Below are 20,492 nucleotides of genomic sequence, written 5' to 3'. Positions count from 1 at the left end.
CCATCCAGGTGGCCAGGGGACGGAGCTCAAAGAAAAGCAAGACGGCTGGATTTAGTTCCATTGGCCTCTGGCAAACCGAGTAGATGCGTCTCCTGGATGTGGATTTGCACTCCCTGCCCGTAATGCGTTTCCCAGCACGGCTGTCCGTGGACTGATGGAATGCCTATTTACCAGCATGGCATCCTGCATAGTACTTTTAATTAAAAAAACTCATTTCACAGCAAATGAAGTCAGGCAATGGACTTGTGATCACGTAACTCACGGGTTTTTACCACATCCCTCACCGCGCAGAAACAGCTGGATAAATAGAAGAGTGAAATGGCCCATGGAAGACTCAGCTACAATGCCATGGGGACACAACATCCTGAAAGGGCAGAGTTCTGCCTTTTTTTCCCTCCGAAGGTTTTTTTTTTGAGAGAGAGAAATCTGGAACACTTCACTAATTTGCGTGTCAGCCTCGCACAGGGCCCGTGCTCATCTCTGCATCGTTCCAATTTTAGGATAGGTGCTGCCGAAGCGAGCACAGGGCAGAGTTCTACCTTAAAGGCTGCGGTATATGCTTTGCCTTTACTACTCTCCCCCAACCAGAATTCATGGGTCCAGGAATCCAGGGATGGGAGTGGGAGTGGCTCCTCTCGCGGGTCCACTCAAAGTGGCTCTGCTGACTTGGAGATTTTGGTTTTCAGAGCAGGAATGTTTCTACCAGGGAACACAGCAATGGTTCCATTTTTTTTTTTAATTTATTTATTTTGAGAGAGTGCGTGCATGCACATGCGCACAGCTGGGGAGGGGCAGAGAGGAGAGACAGAAGCCCAAGCAGTCTCCGTGCCATCAGTGCGGAGCCCGAAGCGGGGCTCGAACTCACGAACTGTGAGATCATGACCTGAGCCAATTCAGGAGTCAGACGCATACAGGCTGAGCCACCCAGGCGCCCAGCGATGGCTCCATTGGGTTGCATATTGAGGCTCACCTGGCTATCTGGGGCTCATCAGGACACTGAACCAACAAGCTAGTATGGGGATTAGTCTACTGGCTGAGAGTATTACCGAGGGAAGTCTGGGTGCTGCGATACAACAGGAGCAGGGAAGACCGTGGCTGGAACCTAGAAAATCCTGTAGGTCCCTCTCAGAAATAGCAACGATGAATGAAAAACTAAAAAAAATAAAGGCAGGACAATTAATTCAGACCCTTTAGGAATGAAGCTTTGGATCAACCATGCCAAAAGAATTCTGACCAGCTGAGATCCTCCTGGCTGAGGGCAAAGGAAATAGAGACCAGGTAGTGGAAACAGCGGTTATAAATATCAACTCCAGCTTCACAACACACTCTACATATTCTTTCTGGATTGTTCTGTGTGTACACACACACACACACACACACACACATGTTCCTTTTCACTCCTCATTATCTCATGCTGTTTCTGTTGGAAGCTAACTTTGCCATGTAGTCTACTTTCCCCATTTTTTTTTTTTTTAATTTTTAGAGCAAGAGAATGGGGGAGAGGGGCGGAGGAGGGAGAGAGGGAGGGAGGGAGGGAGGGAGGGAATCATACGCAGGCTCCACATTCAGCACAGAGCCTGATGTGGGGCTTGGTCCCACGACTCTGGGATCATGACCTTAGCCAAAATCAACAGATGGATACCCGACTGACTGAGCCCCCCAGGCGCCCCTACCGTGTAGGGCTTAGGTCTCATTCTGTTATCCTATATTCTCCTCAGACAAGACTGACTGGATGGGAGGAATCGACATGGCCGAGATCCATACATTGTTGGGTTTTACGTTTCCTTAGTTTGGGAGAGAGTGCGTCCATCTTCTTAAAATCAGTTACATCTTGGGCAGAAACAGTGAGTAGCTTTTGTGATCGTATTAAAGCTCAAATGTATGTCAAGGGGTGTGTACAGATGCTGTGTGGCTAAAGGGGAAGGCCGTACCAATTATGAAGCTCTTCTCAGCCTCACGCCCAGTATTTTTAACTGTTTGTGTGATGCTGGGCACGGAACTCTGCTGACATTTCTGCTCTGCCAGCTGGCATCCCATTGGGCCTCTCCAGCAGGATGCACCTGAGGGAGGCCTCAGTGCCGGAGGAAGAAAAGGGACCTGTTCCCTCCTGTCCCCATCAGCATCACCCCTGTTCAGCAGCAGCAGCACGTTCCCAGAGCCACAGCCAGACCCAGTCGTCACTTCTGACCCCTCTGACCCCCCCGGAGCCGCTCTGTTGTGCCCCAGCGACACCAGCACCGGGGCGAGCAACTTCCTGGAGTTGCTGCTTCCTGGTTCTTCCACTGTCAAAAATCCTATCCTATTGTTAACATGACTTGTGTGGGTTCTGTCTTCTATTTGGACCATGACTGACAGACACAGGAAGCTTCTATCTATTGAAACGGAGTCCCAAGACTGTATCGTTTAAATCCTTCATCAACAATGACTGAGGCTCTGCAACGTCTCTTTCTCCCATGGTTTTTCACACGGGCACTTGGGGATTTCCTCAAATTCTAATCCTTTGAATTTCCTTCTGTTCCAATATTCCTCACCCCAAGTTGAGAATTAAAATAAACTGTATTTAGATATTAAAATTTTGAATTGAGAATAGTTCTAGAACACATGTCAAGGATACTGCATCGTCTGAACTGTCCTACACGTTTTGTTCCGGAACGGACTTAAAAGAGCCACGCACGCAAGAGCAGAATTCGCAGCAACCACCGCCAGTGCCCCCATTTCCCTTCATTAAGAGTCCACAACCTGGTTCTTGCGGATAGTTTTCATTTATTACTGCAGTAGACAATCGCTCTGAAAGTGCAACACTAAATCACTTTGTCACAGCCTCTGCCCCTCCACTGGCAAATTCTTGGAAGTTCATTCTTGGAGCATCGCGGACCACAAGCTTCTCTCTAGGTGGATAATTATTGCCACTGCCAAGGTCACAGGAAAAAAAAAAAAACCCACACACATGAATAGAAGGATAAAATGAGAAGAGCCCTCGAGAGTAGGGGCCAATTTCAAACGGGAAATCCAGCAGAGGGGTCAGGGGACAACAGCCCACCTGTGCAAAGTGGAAGGTGACTCCCCATCTCCAGGCAGCAACCTACCATGTTAGTGAGGTTGGTCTGGGCACACCTTTTGCCCGCTTTGTCCCCAGAGTAGGTGATCCCATAACCACTGCCGTGTCATACTGCAGTGTAGCAGAGGCCCATGGAGTCAAAAGGAAGTAAAAGGACCTCTCAAGCCAGTTTGGAAAATGGGTGCTTTGGCTAAACTGACTCTTCAACCTCCCGCTTAAAACTGCTGGACAGAATATCCGGGAGAGCCCTGCGGGTAGGACACTGCCTGAGAGAAATAACTCTTGTTCTGACCAGCACAGGGCCAGCATCTTTTGATGGGAAAAGATAACTTTCAAATACTGCAATGCCAAGGACGAAGGAAAACATGAGCAGTTCTAGAAAACACGAGAGATTAAAAAATCTGAACGAGACCAAAAAAAAAAAAAAAAAAAAAAGCGCAAAACTACGGACAGTACACCCAAGCACTCAGCCTGACAGAACCCTCCCTCACGAACACATCACACACATACGCACCTGCTTGCACACACACAACAGGTAGATGCCCCAAGGAGGGCAAATCCAAATGTCTGCTCTCTTTGGAATTCTCATGGCAAATCTGAGTGTAGGCAAACGTGAAGCCCTTCCTGGGGTCTAGACAAATACTCAGGAGGCAGCCTTCGCTCCCCGTTTTAGCCAATGTTGCTCCCCTGTTTGCCTGAGCCCTTCACAATTATCTGGGCACTACAATTCATTCTTCATACTCCTGGAGTTTAAATCATGGCTAGATCTTCTTATCCGATCTAACTTCACCTGTAATGGAAGTACCTCCCTTTTGGCTCCTGCACTCCCATTCTTTCGGGAAAAAGCATCCCAAGACAGTGGTAATTAGAGGGGGTTCAGGACTTGGAAAGTAGGAAGAGAGTGATATAAATACAATAAGGAAACGCCGATTACTCTCACAGGACTTCTCTGAGACCAGGTGGCGAAGGCCCTGGCCGGCAAGGACAGGTTTTAGGAGAGGCCTTAATTTAAGGTACTGCGATCTCTGCTCACAAGAGCCAAGTAAGACAGCGCTCCCTGCAGGCTGCTGTGGGACTCGTACTCAGTACTGATTTCAATCCTAGGTGCTCTTTTGACCTCTCTGACTTCAGTCCTTCTGGAGTCAGATCACCAGGCTTCTCTGATGCCTGACTGGTCTTTTTTAAAGCATGCTTGCAGTGGCCTGTCAGAGGTTTCTGTCTGGACATCATGGGTCAGCACGCATTACTAGCATTATCTACCAGGTGACAAGGACCGAAAGCAGGTCTCCTCAACCACTGCAGACAGGCACAGCCATGCAAAGAAAGCCACCCATCATGGTCACCTTCTCTTCGGATGCCCCAGTTTTGGGATCATAGAATTTACCATATTAAGTGTTCACACTGGGCAACAACCAAGCTTTCGCTTCCCTTCCTCAACGAGGGTCGTGCAACAGGCTGGACACGCAGGCCCTGCTCATCTGGTTTCAGACATTGCCCTCAGCTCCCAATCCTGCACTTGGAACCGCTATTATAACCTAGCTCCTAATCAGACTGGATTCTGCGCCAGTTTGATTTACCAAGGCATACCTTCTGAGCTGCCTCAGTGAAACCAGTGTGGCCCACTGGATTAAAATTCTAAGTGCAGCAGTGCCTAAGAAGAAAGAGTCCCACAGGAGGGTAGAACTGGAGGGCATAAGGCAGGAGACTATACAAAATCAGTTAACACATTTTCAGGAAATGGTGGGCTTGGGGGAAAAGGGGAGAGAAATAAACAAAATGGCCCAATAACTTAATGGCAGAGCTAGAAGAGAGCATTTATAGCCATTCCGGGACTCTCCAACAAAAAGCTTTTCCTGGATGCACAGACATTCATAATACTGACAACTCTCGGTCGACAGCTCTGGCTTGTACACGTGGTCACGATGCCCTTCGTACAGCAGAGGAGAGCACACAGAACGCCCGACAGGCATCTGGACCGCACACAGCAAAACAAAAGGCTGAACTCCACCCCCCCACAGAACCCCATTAAAAAAGAAGTTTGTCTATTACAAAGTCACGTTTTCTGTTTTTCCGCTTTATAAAGTCAGCGATGCTGGAGGGTGTCTAGCGGAATCTGTCCTCCAGGAATGAGTGCAAAAGGGGAGCACACGGCTCAGGGACGTCCCTTCAGTGAGCAGATGGAAGGACCGGCTGGAGACCTCCCATCCATTTCGGACAAACACACACATACAGAAAAGGATTATTGCCAGCTTGTGTACTTTCACAATGTGATTTTTGTATTTCGAAAGCTTGAATTGTCCCTGAAAGAAAAAAATGGGAGAAAACAGAGCATTCAATACACAGATCTTCTATAGGCAACAGCACACATATGGGGCAGGGGATGGGAGTGGGGGTGGAGGCCTGAACTCCGCTGCTCCAGGGCCCTCCTGATAGATATACCTACCCCAGAACTTCCCTTCCTTGCTAATCTAATGCCAACATAGCAAACCGCCTCCCGAGTCCCTTTGAACACTTCAACTCAACTGTTTTCAAGAGCCAAAAATTAGAAACAACCCAAATACCTATAAAAAGGGCACTGGTTAAATATGAATATTATGGCACGTTCATCCAATGGGACACTTGTGCAGCTTAAAAAACAACAAGCCAAGGAAGCTCACACTAATATGGAAAGCTCTCCAGGAGAAACTGAGAAGGTGCAAAACAGTGTGTGCCCATAGTACGCCACGTTTTGTGTAAGTGGGGGTGGGGGAAATAAGGTCAGAGTTCACATTGCTTGTATGGACATTGAGTCTATAAGGCTATACAAGAAACCAACAACAATTTGTTACGTGGGGCAGCAGACGGGGGAAGGGGGGGGAGCACAGCAGAGTCTGAGCAGATAGAGTGAGAGTGGGAGGGAAACCCCTTTCTTTCGCACACACAAACACACACATACATTAAAAAAAAAAAAATCCATGTGATTGTATCACGTATTTTTTTAAAAAATCAACCAACCAACCGAAAAATCTTTAGTTCAAAACTTATCGCTCCTTATAAAAGGGTGTTCCACGAAGTGAAATCTGAGTACCCTTAAGACACTCAGCTAGAATTCTTGAAAGAGAAGCATGGATGTATGCGACACATCATCAGAGGCGTCCTCTCAGTTGCCTTCTACTGGATGTGGGCAGGTTGGCCACCTACTAGAAACCTTTCCTGCTCCACACTAGAAATCCAACATCTCAGCAGCCCACACTGCCATTTGAATCCCCCAGTCTCAGGGCTACAAAGGGCCTTAAAGGCCCTCTGCTGTAGCCCAGAACTTCAGACTTTCAAATACCTGAAATTCTGAAACAGGAATTCCCATTAACCTGATTTTTGAGTCATTACTTCCCTTTAGTTTTGATAGGACATCCTAGAAGCTTTAGCTTTAACTGACCATCTTAATATTGCTACAATTTATTGGGCGTACGGCTGTCAGTCTGGGGTAATTCTGAAAGAATATGCTCAGCCTAGACAAATGGCAGTTTCCAGTTACCAACTGGCTACCAGACTCTCCCCTGTGATGGCGGTCGGCTGCCTTCACTACCCAAGATGAATGACTGTAGACAAGTACACTGAGAGGGGAAACGAGGCGAACTCTGTCTGGGAAGAAACCGACATTATCTCAATAGTCCACTGGTATTTTTATAACTGGACGCATGACTATGTAGCTCATTTATCAATGGCTACTGAGTATTTTGATCTAAGGAGGGGAAGACTGAAGATGAAGAAAACTTAATGGGGTGATCATCTTTTTTAAAAGGGCTTTCACAAGGACAGATCCCACCGAGGCGCTACCAGTAACTAGCAAAGGATGATAAGGAACATTTCTGACTATAAAACAGAGAAAAGCAAGCGTAAGGGCCATGTGTGTGTGATCTCCTAGTCCCTTGGGGATGATGCGCTGTACTACTGAGACTACGTGTCAGAGAACCTCTCTAATAACACAGGAGTGGTTAGGAAGGAACAGTCTGCTCTGTTCCATTTCTTCCCTCTGCCCTCTACCCAGTTCCCTCTCTCCCCACAGAGCAAAAGTCAACCAGCAGGGGAAAATGAGTGAATAGAAAGGCAGGGTGTGGGAAGGTAGAATCACAGAATTTTCTAACAGTGGGAGAATGCTCTGTCTTTGGAGTAAGAGAGACAGCAGGCAAGTGTCTGGACCCAGCCTTTTCATCCATTAGTGATACAGAAGAGAGAACTTTCTGGACAACTCATCACTGTAAACAGGTCACCTCTATCTTTTGGAAGAGTCCCTGTACTGTGCTGGGGTTGGGCCACAAACAAATTCTCTCTGTGGCAGGTAAACTGAAGAGCTCTACAACACTTTCCCATCTAGATGTTTACTATTTATTCTAATTATTTCTGTCCTAGATCTCTTCACGGTCAGAAAATCTAAGAAATCACAATTATTCTAAGGTTTATTTGTAATGTGGAAAAGGGGAGAAGAATAAGAAGCCAGGATAATCTAGCTAAGTTCCCCCAGAGTTTGATTTAAAGGAAAACAAAGAGCAACGAGAATGGGTGACAGGCTGCTGACAATGACAATGACAGGCTGGTGGCAGCTGGTGGCTCTGGTCCAGCTTCTCTAAAAAAAAAAAAAAAAGTGGGCTGAGAACAGCTCGGTGCCAGATGTCGTCTGAGGAATGTGTTCATCTCAGACCAGCTGAGAACTAATCCTTGGTTATGTCCATTACCCCAGGCTGCAGTGCCAGAGAGATTAAGAGACAGAAAAAGGAAGAAGGAAGAAAGAAGAAGGGAGTGGCAGGTCACAGGCAACGTTTAATTTTTCAAAAAAGATGGGCTTCTGTTCTCATAAAAGCAAACTATAATTTAGAAAATCCAGAGTGAGCTCCTAAAAGCTAGCCCCTCTAGCCACCTAGCAATGTTGTGATGGAGCATGGGCGACCGGGAAGGCTTTTCTGTTGTTTTCGTTTTTTCAAGAGACCTTTTAGAAGGAAATAAAAATTTTACATCCTCATCTATGAATTTATGAAATAAAAATATAAATTATATATAAATATATTGAGCCCAGTGTATTGATTTAAAGGGGCTTTTCAGACATCAGTTTTTCCCTGTATCTTAATTTATCCCAGAGGATTTTTACACTCCAGGGCACAGGACACAGGAGCTAAAAGACCCACAATGCTAGAGAGGGGTCAAAAAGAACCTTTCTCGGGGCACCCGGGTGGCTCAGTTGGTTAACCTCCAACTTCAGCTCAGGTCATGATCTCACGGTTCATGGGTTCGAGCCCCACATCAGGCTCTGTGCTGATAGCTTGGAACCTGGAGCCTGCTTCGGATTCTATGTCTCCCTCTCTCTCTGCCCCTCCCCTGCTTGCACAGTCTCTCTCTAAAATACATTAACAAATTAAAAAGACCTTTCTTTACTGGATGACTCTTTATCCTGATAGCAGGACAGAAATACCAGCGCCCCATCCAAACTGGCTTCCAGCTTCACATTCCCAGGCATTTGGGGGGAAAACTGTTACCCAAATACTCTGTAACAGCTTTCTAATCTGCTCTGCCATTTCGTACTTCTCTAGAAAGGACAATTTCCAACTCCGGGAAGAATAAGCTGAGGTTGAGGCAAGCTCCTGAGGGTGGATAACACAGGAGCAAGGTGGTTGGTTCCTCAAAGGAATGCCTCTCCATTCTTGCAGGAAGTGGCCACAGTGATTCCGGGTCCTCAAGGGAAAACTGCGAGCTGAGCCACCGAGTAGGAGCCCTACCTGACTCTCTGCTCTGGAGGGGGATCTGAGAGTGCACTCACAAATCAGCCTACAGGCTTCCGTACAGTCTTCAGAGGAACATTCTCGGGCTATCAGCTGTCCACCACAGGCCAGCTCTGGCTTCCACCCCTCTCCCTCCCTGTATATTAAATAAAACTACAAACCCTTCCTAGGTTCAGTGGGGCAAGTTTCCATCTCTAATCTCCCACTGAGGGCCAACTTCATTCCCCAACAACACAGATCATTGCTCTGTGCATGCCAGCCCAGACATAAAAGTAACCTAAATCCTCCTCAGCAGCTAACTGGGACTTCTATTGAAGTCATGGTTAAAAGGGCAATACTGATTTGTAATGCAGATCAAATGAAATGGTTCTAGAATATTAGCAGCTATATGTCATAGCATAAAATATCGGATCAACTGAGAAGTATTTGTGGTTCAAGAACAATTACTTAAATAGCAGTTTTTAGTTCCTCCTAGATCATGGTCTCCTTGGAGGGGGAAAAGAAAAGGTGAAGAGGACGAGGAGCCAAAGTGTTAGGAACCTTTAAAAGAGCAGTTCAGAGCTAGCGTAGCAGCTGAGAGCACCCCTTCAGGGGTAATGCGATAGGGATGAAATAGAGAGTCTTTTTCAAGTCTTTAAGACAATGACGTGAGTTGGTTTTTTTGTTCAGACTCTAATACTCCAAGTATTAGACTTCCAAGGCTGCGCTTTACGCAGGAGAACACCTAAACCATGAAGTGCTTCTTCATCTGCCAGATAAAAAAGATATAGGGGCAACAAAAACAAGAAACAAGAGACTGCAAAATGGCAACGATGCAAATACAGGATTTCAAGGCAATTCAGAGATCTCTTTCCCAAGGGATTCAGTGTTAGTGAAGGGGGAGGGACAGTTTTCCCCCATTCTGATTATTCCAATTTCATTTTAAAGCTTTTTCTCCCCCGATGGAACATAGATGCTATTGATTCTTAAAGATACCATCGTTTTCTGTACTCTAAGAAGTAAACGTTGCTAATTAAACTACGTCCAAAATCTTTCTTATCACATTCACTGTGAGCACCCTGATTTTAGGGATATTGAAAACAAAACCAAAAAATATCCTAGAAATAATTAAATATGGTAATGTTATTAAAATGATTAAAACAATTGCATGATAGCACCAGGCCTCTGGAAATCTGACTTATTTATTCTAAGTATCTGCCGTTTTCAGCCTGCATTTCAGTGTACCCAACATTACAGCCGATGCTTGTTTTTCATCCCTCCTTGTATATACTAGCAGCCACCTCTGACCTGTTAACTATATTTTACAGAGAAAACTTTTAAATTGAAATTTAAAAAATCTAGTATGCCTAAAAATTGAATTCACAATAAAAGAATTAAGCTTTAAAAAAAGACATGCCTGGCATCATCTGTGTGTGCAGGACTTCTGAGACCGTTTATCTAAAGATGACCCAGCTCTGCAGAGTACTCAGACCCCGGGTCACCTGCTCTGTCCCTCTGTGTCATCCTCTCTTGCTGTCTGAGGGATGCAGATCTCCTTTTCTCGAAAAAGCCTCATTTCCCTCCTGGGAAGGGGGAGTTCTGAAGCGGCTACTACAGCTGACACATTCTGTTCCAATTTTAGCAATTCTCTATTGCACAGGGATGGGGGTGGCGGGGCGGGAGGGTAGTTAACGCCCAGGACTATGCTCTCAGCGCAGGCACATGCAGTTACTGTCTTCTCATCCAGAGTAAATTGACCCAATTCCCTCTGCTAGAGACACAGACATGGACTTGGCACTCTCTTCATTAACTGAAACGCAAATGTTCTTAAAGTCAATGTGTCAGCTGACCCAGCCTTCGATTTCCCGGGGCCTCTCCCTTCCAGTGACATGTGACGGTTTAGTCAAGCACGCCCCTGCATCTGTCCCAGCTCACTCTGTGAGACCCGCAGGTTCTACCACTGTTTGCTCACACTTGATAGACACCACCAGCAGACAAGGGACATACCTCTCACCTAACCCACACCAGAGCCCACGGAACTGTCTTGTCAGTCACAGGACACTGCCAGATGGCTTGAAACGGCCACGTCTGGGCAAAAGACAAAGGATCTGTGGCACGTCTATAATCATGGTATGTTGGCATTGGAAGAGATCGAAGACACTTTAGTCTGGGGAACCTCATTTTCCAAACGAAAACACGGGCACGGTAAGTTAAGCAATCCTCCCGGAGGGCCACCGGGAGACACGTGACCCTGGGAGGACGATCTAGTGGTTCTGGACTTGGTGCTTTTCTCTGAGACTGTGACAACCAGTCAAAGAGGAGAAGCTGGAGCAGGCTCCATGTTGGCAGAGGCAAGGCTGGGGGTAAACGGGGAGAGGGCACGCCCTTGGGAAGAGGGGGCCTGTGGCTGAGAGGTATGTCACAAGGTTACAGAGAAGATAGACAAGGCCCTACCCTGAGTGTGAGAGACAGAGGGGAGCGTCCGATCAGCGGCCGCTGCTGTTCACCAGGCCATGAAACTCCTCCCAGGCCCTGGCAAACCAGAGACAAAAAACACAATAGCACATTCAGATCAACAGCTTTTTAACAAAGAGAGCACAGACACGATAACCCCACATCCCACTTGAGATACCTCAAGGTCGGGCGGAGCGCACCAGTACCTGGAAGCAGCGGTCAGCCTTCCCCCTCTAGACGTTGCCCTCACATCAGCAGTGGCGGCCAGTTGGCACTGCTCCTGGCTGGCTTGACTAGCGAAGTCTGGCCCTGTCCCCTCAAGCAACTGCCACAGTCCTCCTACCTGCTGCTTCAAGTCTACAGGGAGGCCCAGGAGGTCAGAGCTAAGCTCAATCCTCCCTGGAGACACCCCCAATCACTGGGGTAGAGGGCTTTCTGCCCTTGGGGGCGTGAGGGCAGGTGGCAGGACTATTGTTCTTCATCAGGCCTCACTCTGCGGGTAAAGGCAGGTGCCCAGAAGCATTACGATGGCTGCAGATGCAATGAAGCAACTAAAGCGCTTTCTCTGCTCTCATTTCCAACTGTCGGGCCCTTCCCAACTCACACCCCAAATCTGTATCAGATTCCATCCGTTTCTGGAAATGCCCATGTAATTACTACCTTACACTGTGTAGGTCATAGCAGCTCAAATTTTTAGGGCTCAATGATCCTTGTAACTTTCATGCCAATTAACTTGATTTAGTGATTGGGGTTAGGAAGGAGTAAGAAACAGGACTGCAGGGTGCCCGGTCTCTCTGGATGCCGCTCCACGAAGAACAAGCCGTTGGTGACTGCTGGCCAAAGAACCGGGAGAAAACCAGATCCCTCACGTGTCCTTGAAGCCCTAAACCACTTCAAGTTTCCTCAGAGAAGCTGATGTCCTACCTTTCGGCCCCAGCCACTTTTCAGCTCTATTAGGGACAGACTACCTGGCAAATTCCTTGGGAACTTATATATATCATATAATGGGTAATGCAATGCTTGTAAATCTAAAATTCCTTACTGGCAATTATTCCATTCTCAGTTTAAAGGAATGACAGTATCTTGGGTGACAACACATGTGTCACTCACTACAGGTGTGATATGGCCAATAGAATATACTTCATTACCAGGCCTTCTACAGGTAGGTTTTCTTTAAGTAGGGAGGGATTTAAATACAGAGACCTGGTACAACAAATTCCTTCTTCCAGGTAATACTTATACCAGTTTCATTAGTTTTTTTTCCTTTTGAACAGGAGCAATTATAAGTTAATGATCTCTTAGAACAAGAGGTTGATCTGCAGGTAATGGTGTCTTTAGAGAGTATTACCAAAGCTACTAAGACATGCTAACGATTGAAGAAATACGTAAGACCGCTGATCAAGCGTGCCAGTCTTTGTCAATTCACAAACTCAGTCTCCAAAGCAAGACATCTGTTCCACAGCCCTTTCTGGAGATGCTGATGCGATGAACGTCCTGAGTCCACGAGTGAGATCAGAAGGCTATTTCATTCTTCCTTCCACATGAAGATTAAGGGTAAAGCAAATCCGATGTTTGGGCAGCGACCTAGGAAACCCCTCTTTCCTTCTAATAGTGAGATTTCAATCCTATTTTAAGCAACTTAGGCATCAACAAATTACGTGGCTGTGTTGAAGCTTCATCTCATTTATCCTTTTGTTTCCAGAAAGGCCTATGCTAGTCCAAAGAGAACAGTTCTCAGTGTTAAGAACCTGCAGAATTACAGATTTCAGAGCTCCCTCTAATCCATTCCAGTATGAAACCGCCCTCCCGTTTTCTTCAGAGGTATCTTCTTCAGGTGCTAAACCTCCACATGAAGAGGCTGGGTCTAGTAATTTCCTTACACGGACTCAATGGACACCAAACAGTTGGCCACAGTCACTGGAACAATCACACTTATGTAGGCCAATGCTTGGCTAAGAGGCAAGTCAACCACCTAAAGCCAAGTGCGCATATTCTAACTATTCTCCATCTGACATCCTATGCATACTAGGTAATATTAAAAATTGCTTCTTCTAAAGGTAAAGAACAAGTTAAATGTTACAAGTGTCCAATGAATGAATGGAGTTTCTTTAAAAAAAAATTACTCTGAGATTAGCAGAGTCTACAGGGGATTCTGAACAGATTCAAATGACAAAGTGACAGTCTTTTAAAGACCACTCCTGTCCCAGCTCGCTTACCAGAAAGCAAATTCTGAGAGCCGAGATCTCATTTCTCTGTAACTGTACTTGCCCCCACTCCACTCAAAGCCTGGTTCACAGCCTTGCATGCAGCTGGCCCTCAATACTCATGGACATGCTCCGCCTCCGCTAGCCTGGGCTTTCTTGGCTTTGAGCATCAGTATGGGGGAACATCTCCTAGACGCAAAGCCAGGCCAGCAATTATGCTGGTGTGACCTGGTGCCACCAGGCTACGATCCCATGATTTAGCCACGTCAGAGGAAGGGATGGTTGGTTCTTGCCTACAAACTTCAATGTCTACATACAATGGTATCTAGACGTGGTGAAGCAAAGTCCCCAGGTTTGACCCATCTCTCCTCTGGAATAAAGTAATAAAGAGAAGTCACCTACCCTCAACTTCCTCTGCAGAGGGGTCTGGTCAGACTCCCCAGTACTGTGGCCCACTGAGTGAAGCTGGCCCTGTCTTCCCCTTTTCCGTTCCAGGCCAGACGCACAAAGGAACTCAATGGGACTATTCCAAAGAGGAATTTCCTCACAAAAGACACTGCTGCTTTACGTGGCTCTGTGCCAAGTTTTATCCTGGTGGTCCCCTGGTGGTTGCAAGTCTGGCTGCATTATGAGACTTCTCCTCAAAAGAGGATACAGTTAGTTACTTGACGTCCGCAAGTACCCAAACCTATGAAAGCTCAGCTATGACTGGTCTCATTAAAAGGAGCCATGCACCTGAGCTAACGCCCAACTTAACAGGTTCCCCATTTCTCAATGGGACCTGCTCACCCTTCGGGGGCAAACTACTGGCAGTGAACAGGGGTAGGAAGCGGCAGGCAGGCGTCCCCTCTGCAGCGAAGCAGCTCACCACGCACTGTGCGCACCAGCGTTTGCCTCAGCTCACCTAAGAGGGCGGCAGGAAGAGGCCACAAGCAGGGTGAATAGGGGAAGGCTGGACAAACCAAACAGTTGAAAAAGGACACTGAAAACTGGACTGAAACATAGCAAGGTGGAGAAACCTGACTGAGAAACCTAAGCTACTCCTAAAAAAATGCCCCTTGCCGTTTCCAGCAGCCCCCTCGACTCCAGAGAACTGGGGGGAGAGCAACTGTTGGCCCTTTCTTCCTTCACTTCCCTTGAATTCTCAAGTCACAGCAGCTGCTGCTCCTTGGCTTAAACCAAGCCACACTTGTGGGAGAGCCACAAGGACTAGAACAAAGCAGAACAGTTCTGACTTCGGTTCACGTTTTGGTAAGGATCACAGGGGCCGCAGGGTAGGTTTGGTGCTTTCTGATCAACTCTTACTCTAGAAGGTGACATCAAGCTCATCTCCTGGACCGGTTTATACAGCTGAAATTAAGGTCAATACGTGTAAATAATATCGGAAGGCAAGAGGGAAAAGGCCATAGAAAGTAATTCTTCGACAAGCGCTGAAAACATAGAGAATAGGCATTTCCGTATGCCAACGAATCTCCCATTTTCTAGGTACTTCAACCAATTTTGGATACGCAGTAAACAGAGAAACAATGACACAAACACCTCCGGAATGTTGAGTGCTAGTCCCAGTGTGTGTTCTGTGAGATCCTGGGCCATATGGAGACTGCTGGTCAGTGTGTAAGCACGGGTGTTGCTGCCAAAACGGAATGGCCGCTTTGGAAAACTCCACATTACCCCCACGGCCACCTTCAAGATGCTATTAGGCAACCTGACCTCAAGTTCTATAAAAACGGTTCCTTTTTGGTTTTGGTAGTAGCTCCCAAGAAGACCTCAAGTAACATGAGGCCTGCTGGAATTCTACATGCAGGTTAGGCGCCTGAAGGCCGAGCTGCAGCGCGTACAAGCCAAGCCACAAAGCCACGAGGGGCCGGTATGTCCCACAGTCAGCCAGCCTACGGAGCGAACTCCTACAGGATGAAGACACTGCCCCGCCCTGGATCCTGATGCACAATAACCCTGGGAGAAGGGCTACAACCTTGAAACCTTGCAAGCAGGACTAGCTCAAAGAGGAAGATGATTTGGTTCTAGACGGAAAACAGAAGGGAGAAGGCTGGCAAAGAGCCTGTGGCTTGGGCAGCTTGGCACAGTGAGAAAACCCTGTTAACACAAAGCAAGGAAACTACAGACACACAGCCACACACAGACAGAAGCAGGGCTTTACCTCCGAGCAAGAGATTTCTTTGAAGTAAAGGCAAACAAAGCGAAGCAAAGGCCAAGGATCCCCCTTTCCAACCTTAACAGACTTTCAAGCTGAATTCGAATCCGAAATCACTCCGTTCTGGTTATCAGCGTGACCAGATGGGAACTACAATTCAAGTACCAGAAAATGGGGTCTCATTTTGAGAGCGAGATGTCACCTCATTATGTCAGACCTCAGCAGAACTGGAACAAAATACCATGTGACACTACAATGGGCTTATGGAAATGAGGCTGCATTCCCCAGATGGCCCTCCATGGAGAAGTCTGTGCCATTCCTTAATAAGGTGACAGTCAGTCTGAAAGGCCACTTCTTTGATGCACCGTAAAGAGCAAGAGCATGAGACAAGCTAGTTTAGCACCATTTATTAAGTGATCTCAGCTGTTGTTGTAGCTGCTGCGTGTCAGCCTGTTCTTAAAACATAAAATGCTCTTCCAATTCCTCTCGTCCAGGACAGAAGGATCTTCCAGGTAGCTCGCCAACAAAACAAGAGACTCCGATGAGGCCAGCTTCAATGATGGTGCCATCCAGAGAGGGAGAGGGTCATGGCACATTCAACCGCGGCTTCCAGAGGTTTTGAAAAAGGAGCCTTTGGGGGCCCAGCCTGCCTGGCATTCTAGTGGAAGTGCAAAAGGTGGGCACATTGGGAGAGGAAAGAGAGGGAGACGCAAGGGAAAGTAGCATCTGGGAATCAAGGAGGGTTTTCTGGTCCCTGTAGCTGCAGGGCTGGAGTGCTAGGCAGATCTCCTGATAAAGCAGCGAGCAGCCAACTAAGGCAAAAAGCCCACAGGCTCTCCTAGACTCATAAGGACTTGTACACCTTTCTATAAAAGTCAGGAAGAACCGCCTCAGGGTATTAGAGAGGGAGAACAGTGGAGAGGGGAGAGTTGAAAAATACCTCTTTCCCTTTCCTATCCAGGTGAAAAGGTTACTTTGGGGGGAAGTGGAGGGGGGAAGCATTTGGGAACCTTGAACATAAGAGTCCTAGAAAAAGCAGGTGTGGATCTCACCAGCCTGGACTGTGTCGGGCTGGAGGGCAGAAACTATTCTCTCCCGGAACAAAGAATAGGGAAAACCTGCCTAGAGAAAAACAATGCTAACTCCAGACTGCTAAGGCAAGCAACCGGGGCCATGGCTGGCTAACGCCTGTTGGTGGCTACGATGAGTCACACGCAGCCATTTGATTATGGACCAACTTTTGTGGCAGTGTTCCCAGGAGAAAACTGGCATTTAGCTAGTTTAAACCAACTCCACCCACACTGTCTATGAATGCATGGGAAGAAGATTCCCAAATGGTCTGCCTGCTGAACACCATCATTGGGCTCATTACTAGTCTTTAGTAAGAATAACATGATGATGATATTATTACTAATGATGACGATGATAGCAGTAATAATACTTGGCCCTGTAAGAGCATTCTCCACCTGAGGACCTTCAATTACAAAGATTAAATCAGCCTCACGACAACCCTGTTAGGTAAAGTATTATTTATCTCCCATTTTACAGATGGGGAAACTGAAGCAGAGCGGTAGAGACTTGCCAAAGGCACATACTGATACTGGAGTCAAAGAAGAGAGTTAAACCTAAAAGTCTTGACTCCTAGTTGGCTAGCTCTCCCTCTAGTTTTGAGAAAACCTAACAGCCACTCCCCACGACTTCTTCATAATAACCTGAATTTACTTATGACATTCAATCACTGAAGGAGCAATCCTAACCAGTGATTCTCATTTGTGGATGTCCAGCTCTAGGTACCCCAAGTCCTAGGTAGATCGCAAAGCTTACTTCCCCTTTGGCATTCCTGCTTTCCCCTTAGATTCTACTCTCACAAACACACTGTTCTGCTTCCTCTACAATTTCAGCTCTACACACAAGGAAGTGGAGTCATCGTTCCCAGTAAGAAGTCAATTTCCCAGGACAAAGAAAACAGACTGACGCTAAGAAGTTAAAAAGACATGCAAAAGTGGGGTGAGGGGCAGACAGGGAGGAGGACTTGATTGTTCAGTGAAATCATCTTAAAAAACAGCAAGAAAAGGAAAAGCACTTTGTCTTTCATTTTAAGATAGTGGTTAGTGAATGAAAGACAAGACAGCTTGTGTAAATAAAGCAAGCCCAGGCGGTGCAACTGGGGTTGTGCAGAAGGGCTCTCTCTGATGCAAAGCACCCCACAGTGTAGGCGGGCAGGGAGCCTCACCAGCAAAGAACTGCTACAAGTGGCCAGAAGCACTAGAGGGGAAGACTGGTCTGTCCCTTCTCTGTAAGTCAGGCTCCTGCATGACCATATTCCTCTGGGCCCAACTAAGGACCTACTTCTGCTAAGCTTAGGGACATGCCCCCCAAGCACCCCCAACACGTACTTGATGCTGTCGGTGTGGGTTTTGTACTCCATAATGGTGTTGGGAGGTAGGTTAAGCACTCGCCGAAGCGTATCCCGGATTCGGGCTGTGGTTGCTTGGTCACTGGCAGTCTTATTCCATATTGAAATAATGTCCTCCTACAGGAGGAACAGAAGCGATGGTCAAAGCAAGCCAGAGGCACTGAAGAGAGCAAAGGCAACACGAGAAAGCGGACCCGCCCATGGGGTGGCTTACCTGAAACCGGACAGAGACCACAGCCCCACAGATCTCCTCCCCGACCATGAACTGTTCCCCCAACATGGCCAGGATGAGATTCTCCCAGCAACGGGACGCCAAGCCCTTCCGCAGCCGAATAATCCACTTGCCACCATTTTTATTTGCATCATCCTGGAGAAGAGAGAAAGCATCAAAGTTAAAGTGTGGTTTCACAGCTCTTTTACTTTTGCATGAAGGCAAGAAAAAGCCAAGGATCCCTTGAATGCTAAGAAGTCCTGTCACTTTCCAGTTATTCAATTTTATAGGAAAAACGGTGGTAGGGCCAGGGAGACAAGAAATGGGGGGGGGGGGGAGGGGAGGTGGGAATCCTGGGTATAAGCCATTACAATAAATGGCTACACTGACCTTTTAAAAAAAATCCTCTTTTTCTGGAACTACTTTAGGAATCAAAATGAAATGATGTCAGATTTCAAATACTGATCATTCCTTCCTTCATCCACTAAAAGTTTACCAAGTGTCACCAGGTCTCAAGTACACAGACACAGTCTCTACCTAGATTTGCTCTAGTGGAAGAACAGAGAGCCAAGAAAATGAACTGTAGCAATATAGTCTGATAAGAGATACACTAAGTTAAAGCGGAGCAAGACAGTCAGAAACACTCAAGAAAAGGAAACATTTAAGCTGGGTCTTGAGCGACATATGGATTAGGCAGGTAAAGCAGGTGAAGGCTTTGAGAAAAACTTGTCTGTGTACAAACTGAGACTGTGTGTCAGGGGGATGAAAAGAGGAAGGCGAGCTGCACTTGGAGGGAAGGCCTGGCCACGCTTCCCTTGGAGGGAGGTGAGGCCTGGAGGGTGACTGCAAGGTCATGTGAGCAATGCAGAGCGGCACAGGGCCTATAGCTGGGCGTGTGTGTGTGTGTGTTTTCACGTTTGTCTTCTAGAAAAATGCCCTGGCATCACAACAGAAGACGGATTACAGCAGGGTTCACAGAGCTCAGCTCTGGGTCTCCAGCTACAGCCTGTAAGCAAGCTTACTTTTTATCCACTTCAATCACGTGCACACACGACCAGTTTGATGGGAACAAAGGTACTTCTTTTTTTAAAGTTTATTTATTTTGAGAGAAAGTATGAGTGGGAGAGGGGCAGAGAGAGAGAGATTGGGAAAGAGAGAGAATCCTAAGCAGGTTCTGCACCGCGCAGAGCCCGATGCGGGACTCCAACTCATGTACTGTGAGATCATGACCTGAGCCGAAGGTGGACGTGTAACTTACTGAGCCACCCAGGTGCCCCAGAGGCAATTTTTTAAAAAGTATTTCAATATTGTTATAATACCATTTTAGTGATTAAAAAAAAAAAAAAATCTCTGTAAACCACCCACACAGACAAGCAATGACATCAGTGCCTTTTCCTACAAGTGCCTTTTCCTACAAGTCCTGGCCCTAAGGATACACCAAATAGTGATGTAGCTTTGAGAGAAGACTTTAAATACTTTTAACCTTGGCAGGGCTAAACAACAACAACAACAACAAAAACCACTCAGAAAAGTGGTCCAAGATCCTCAGTGCTCACCTCCCACATGGGTTTAATTCCTTCTTTGAAGAGATGGAAGTCGCTGTGGCCTGTCAGGTCCCCGGGACGGACCATGTGGCTGTAAAACCTCCAGAACTGCTCCACCTGCAGAGAGAAGGTCCCAGAGTACAAAAGATGGGTCTTTTTTCTTTGAATGAATGTGAGATCTAAGAGAACATAAACATGGAAGATACTGTGCTACAGACTCTACTTTTTGAAGGATACACTTTCACTAGGGGAAGTGAGAAGGAAGGCGTGTTGTATGGGAAGGAAAGTATGGAAAAATATCCTATTGTTGATACAAGAATAAACTCTTTAGGCAAAAAAATGCCAGCCTCAGCCAGGAGCCCTCACTGTGGAAGCCCTAGGATGATCATTACATGATGTAAGAGGACCTTGTTTTACACAGTGGAATCCTTTTATTTTATTTTAATTTAATTTATTATTTTTTTTTAAGCAGGCTCCACCCAACATGGGGCTTGAACTGACTAGCCTGAGATTAAGAGTCGCATGCTCTATAGACTGAGCCGGCCAGAAGCCCCGACACGGTGGAATTCTTTCAGTCTTGAGGTATATTAAGTTTCACATAACCTCAGCCTAAATGTATTTTTTTAAGGACCAAGTCACTTAAAAAAACTTTTTTAAGTTTATTTGAGAGAGCATGTGTGTGTGTGCGCGCGCACATGAGTGGGGGAGGGGCAGAGAGAGAGGG

At 46.7% G+C, this 20,492-nt stretch overlaps 1 protein-coding gene and 1 non-coding gene across 5 annotated transcripts in view; both read right to left on the bottom strand.

Annotated features, from left to right (window-relative positions):
• Nucleotides 1–420: 420 nt before the first annotated feature.
• Nucleotides 421–524, bottom strand: LOC122228970. The gene has a single exon (XR_006206852.1). It is a non-coding gene; the product is annotated as a U6 spliceosomal RNA (small nuclear RNA).
• A 2,219-nt stretch (nucleotides 525–2,743) lies between these two features.
• Nucleotides 2,744–20,492, bottom strand: part of EIF4E2 (eukaryotic translation initiation factor 4E family member 2) — a 29,865-nt gene continuing 12,116 nt past the window's right edge. Inside the window, exons 4-8 of one of the 4 annotated variants that reach the window (XM_042950524.1) lie at nucleotides 19,781–19,885; nucleotides 18,228–18,380; nucleotides 17,994–18,130; nucleotides 11,242–11,319; nucleotides 2,744–5,358 (exon numbers count right to left, since the gene is read on the bottom strand). In XM_042950524.1, coding sequence (XP_042806458.1) covers nucleotides 11,274–11,319; nucleotides 17,994–18,130; nucleotides 18,228–18,380; nucleotides 19,781–19,885 — 441 coding nt within the window. In that variant the 3' untranslated portion in view covers nucleotides 2,744–5,358; nucleotides 11,242–11,273. Of the gene's footprint in view, nucleotides 5,359–11,241; nucleotides 11,320–11,349; nucleotides 14,086–14,111; nucleotides 16,256–17,993; nucleotides 18,131–18,227; nucleotides 18,381–19,780; nucleotides 19,886–20,492 lie in introns of those variants that run through there. The other 3 variants (XM_042950525.1, XM_042950522.1, XM_042950523.1) reach the window with 3 other exon arrangements.

Source organism: Panthera leo, chromosome C1 (assembly GCF_018350215.1).
Source record: "Panthera leo isolate Ple1 chromosome C1, P.leo_Ple1_pat1.1, whole genome shotgun sequence".
Taxonomy (NCBI): domain Eukaryota; kingdom Metazoa; phylum Chordata; class Mammalia; order Carnivora; family Felidae; genus Panthera; species Panthera leo.
This window is presented reverse-complemented; position numbering and strand designations above follow the sequence as displayed.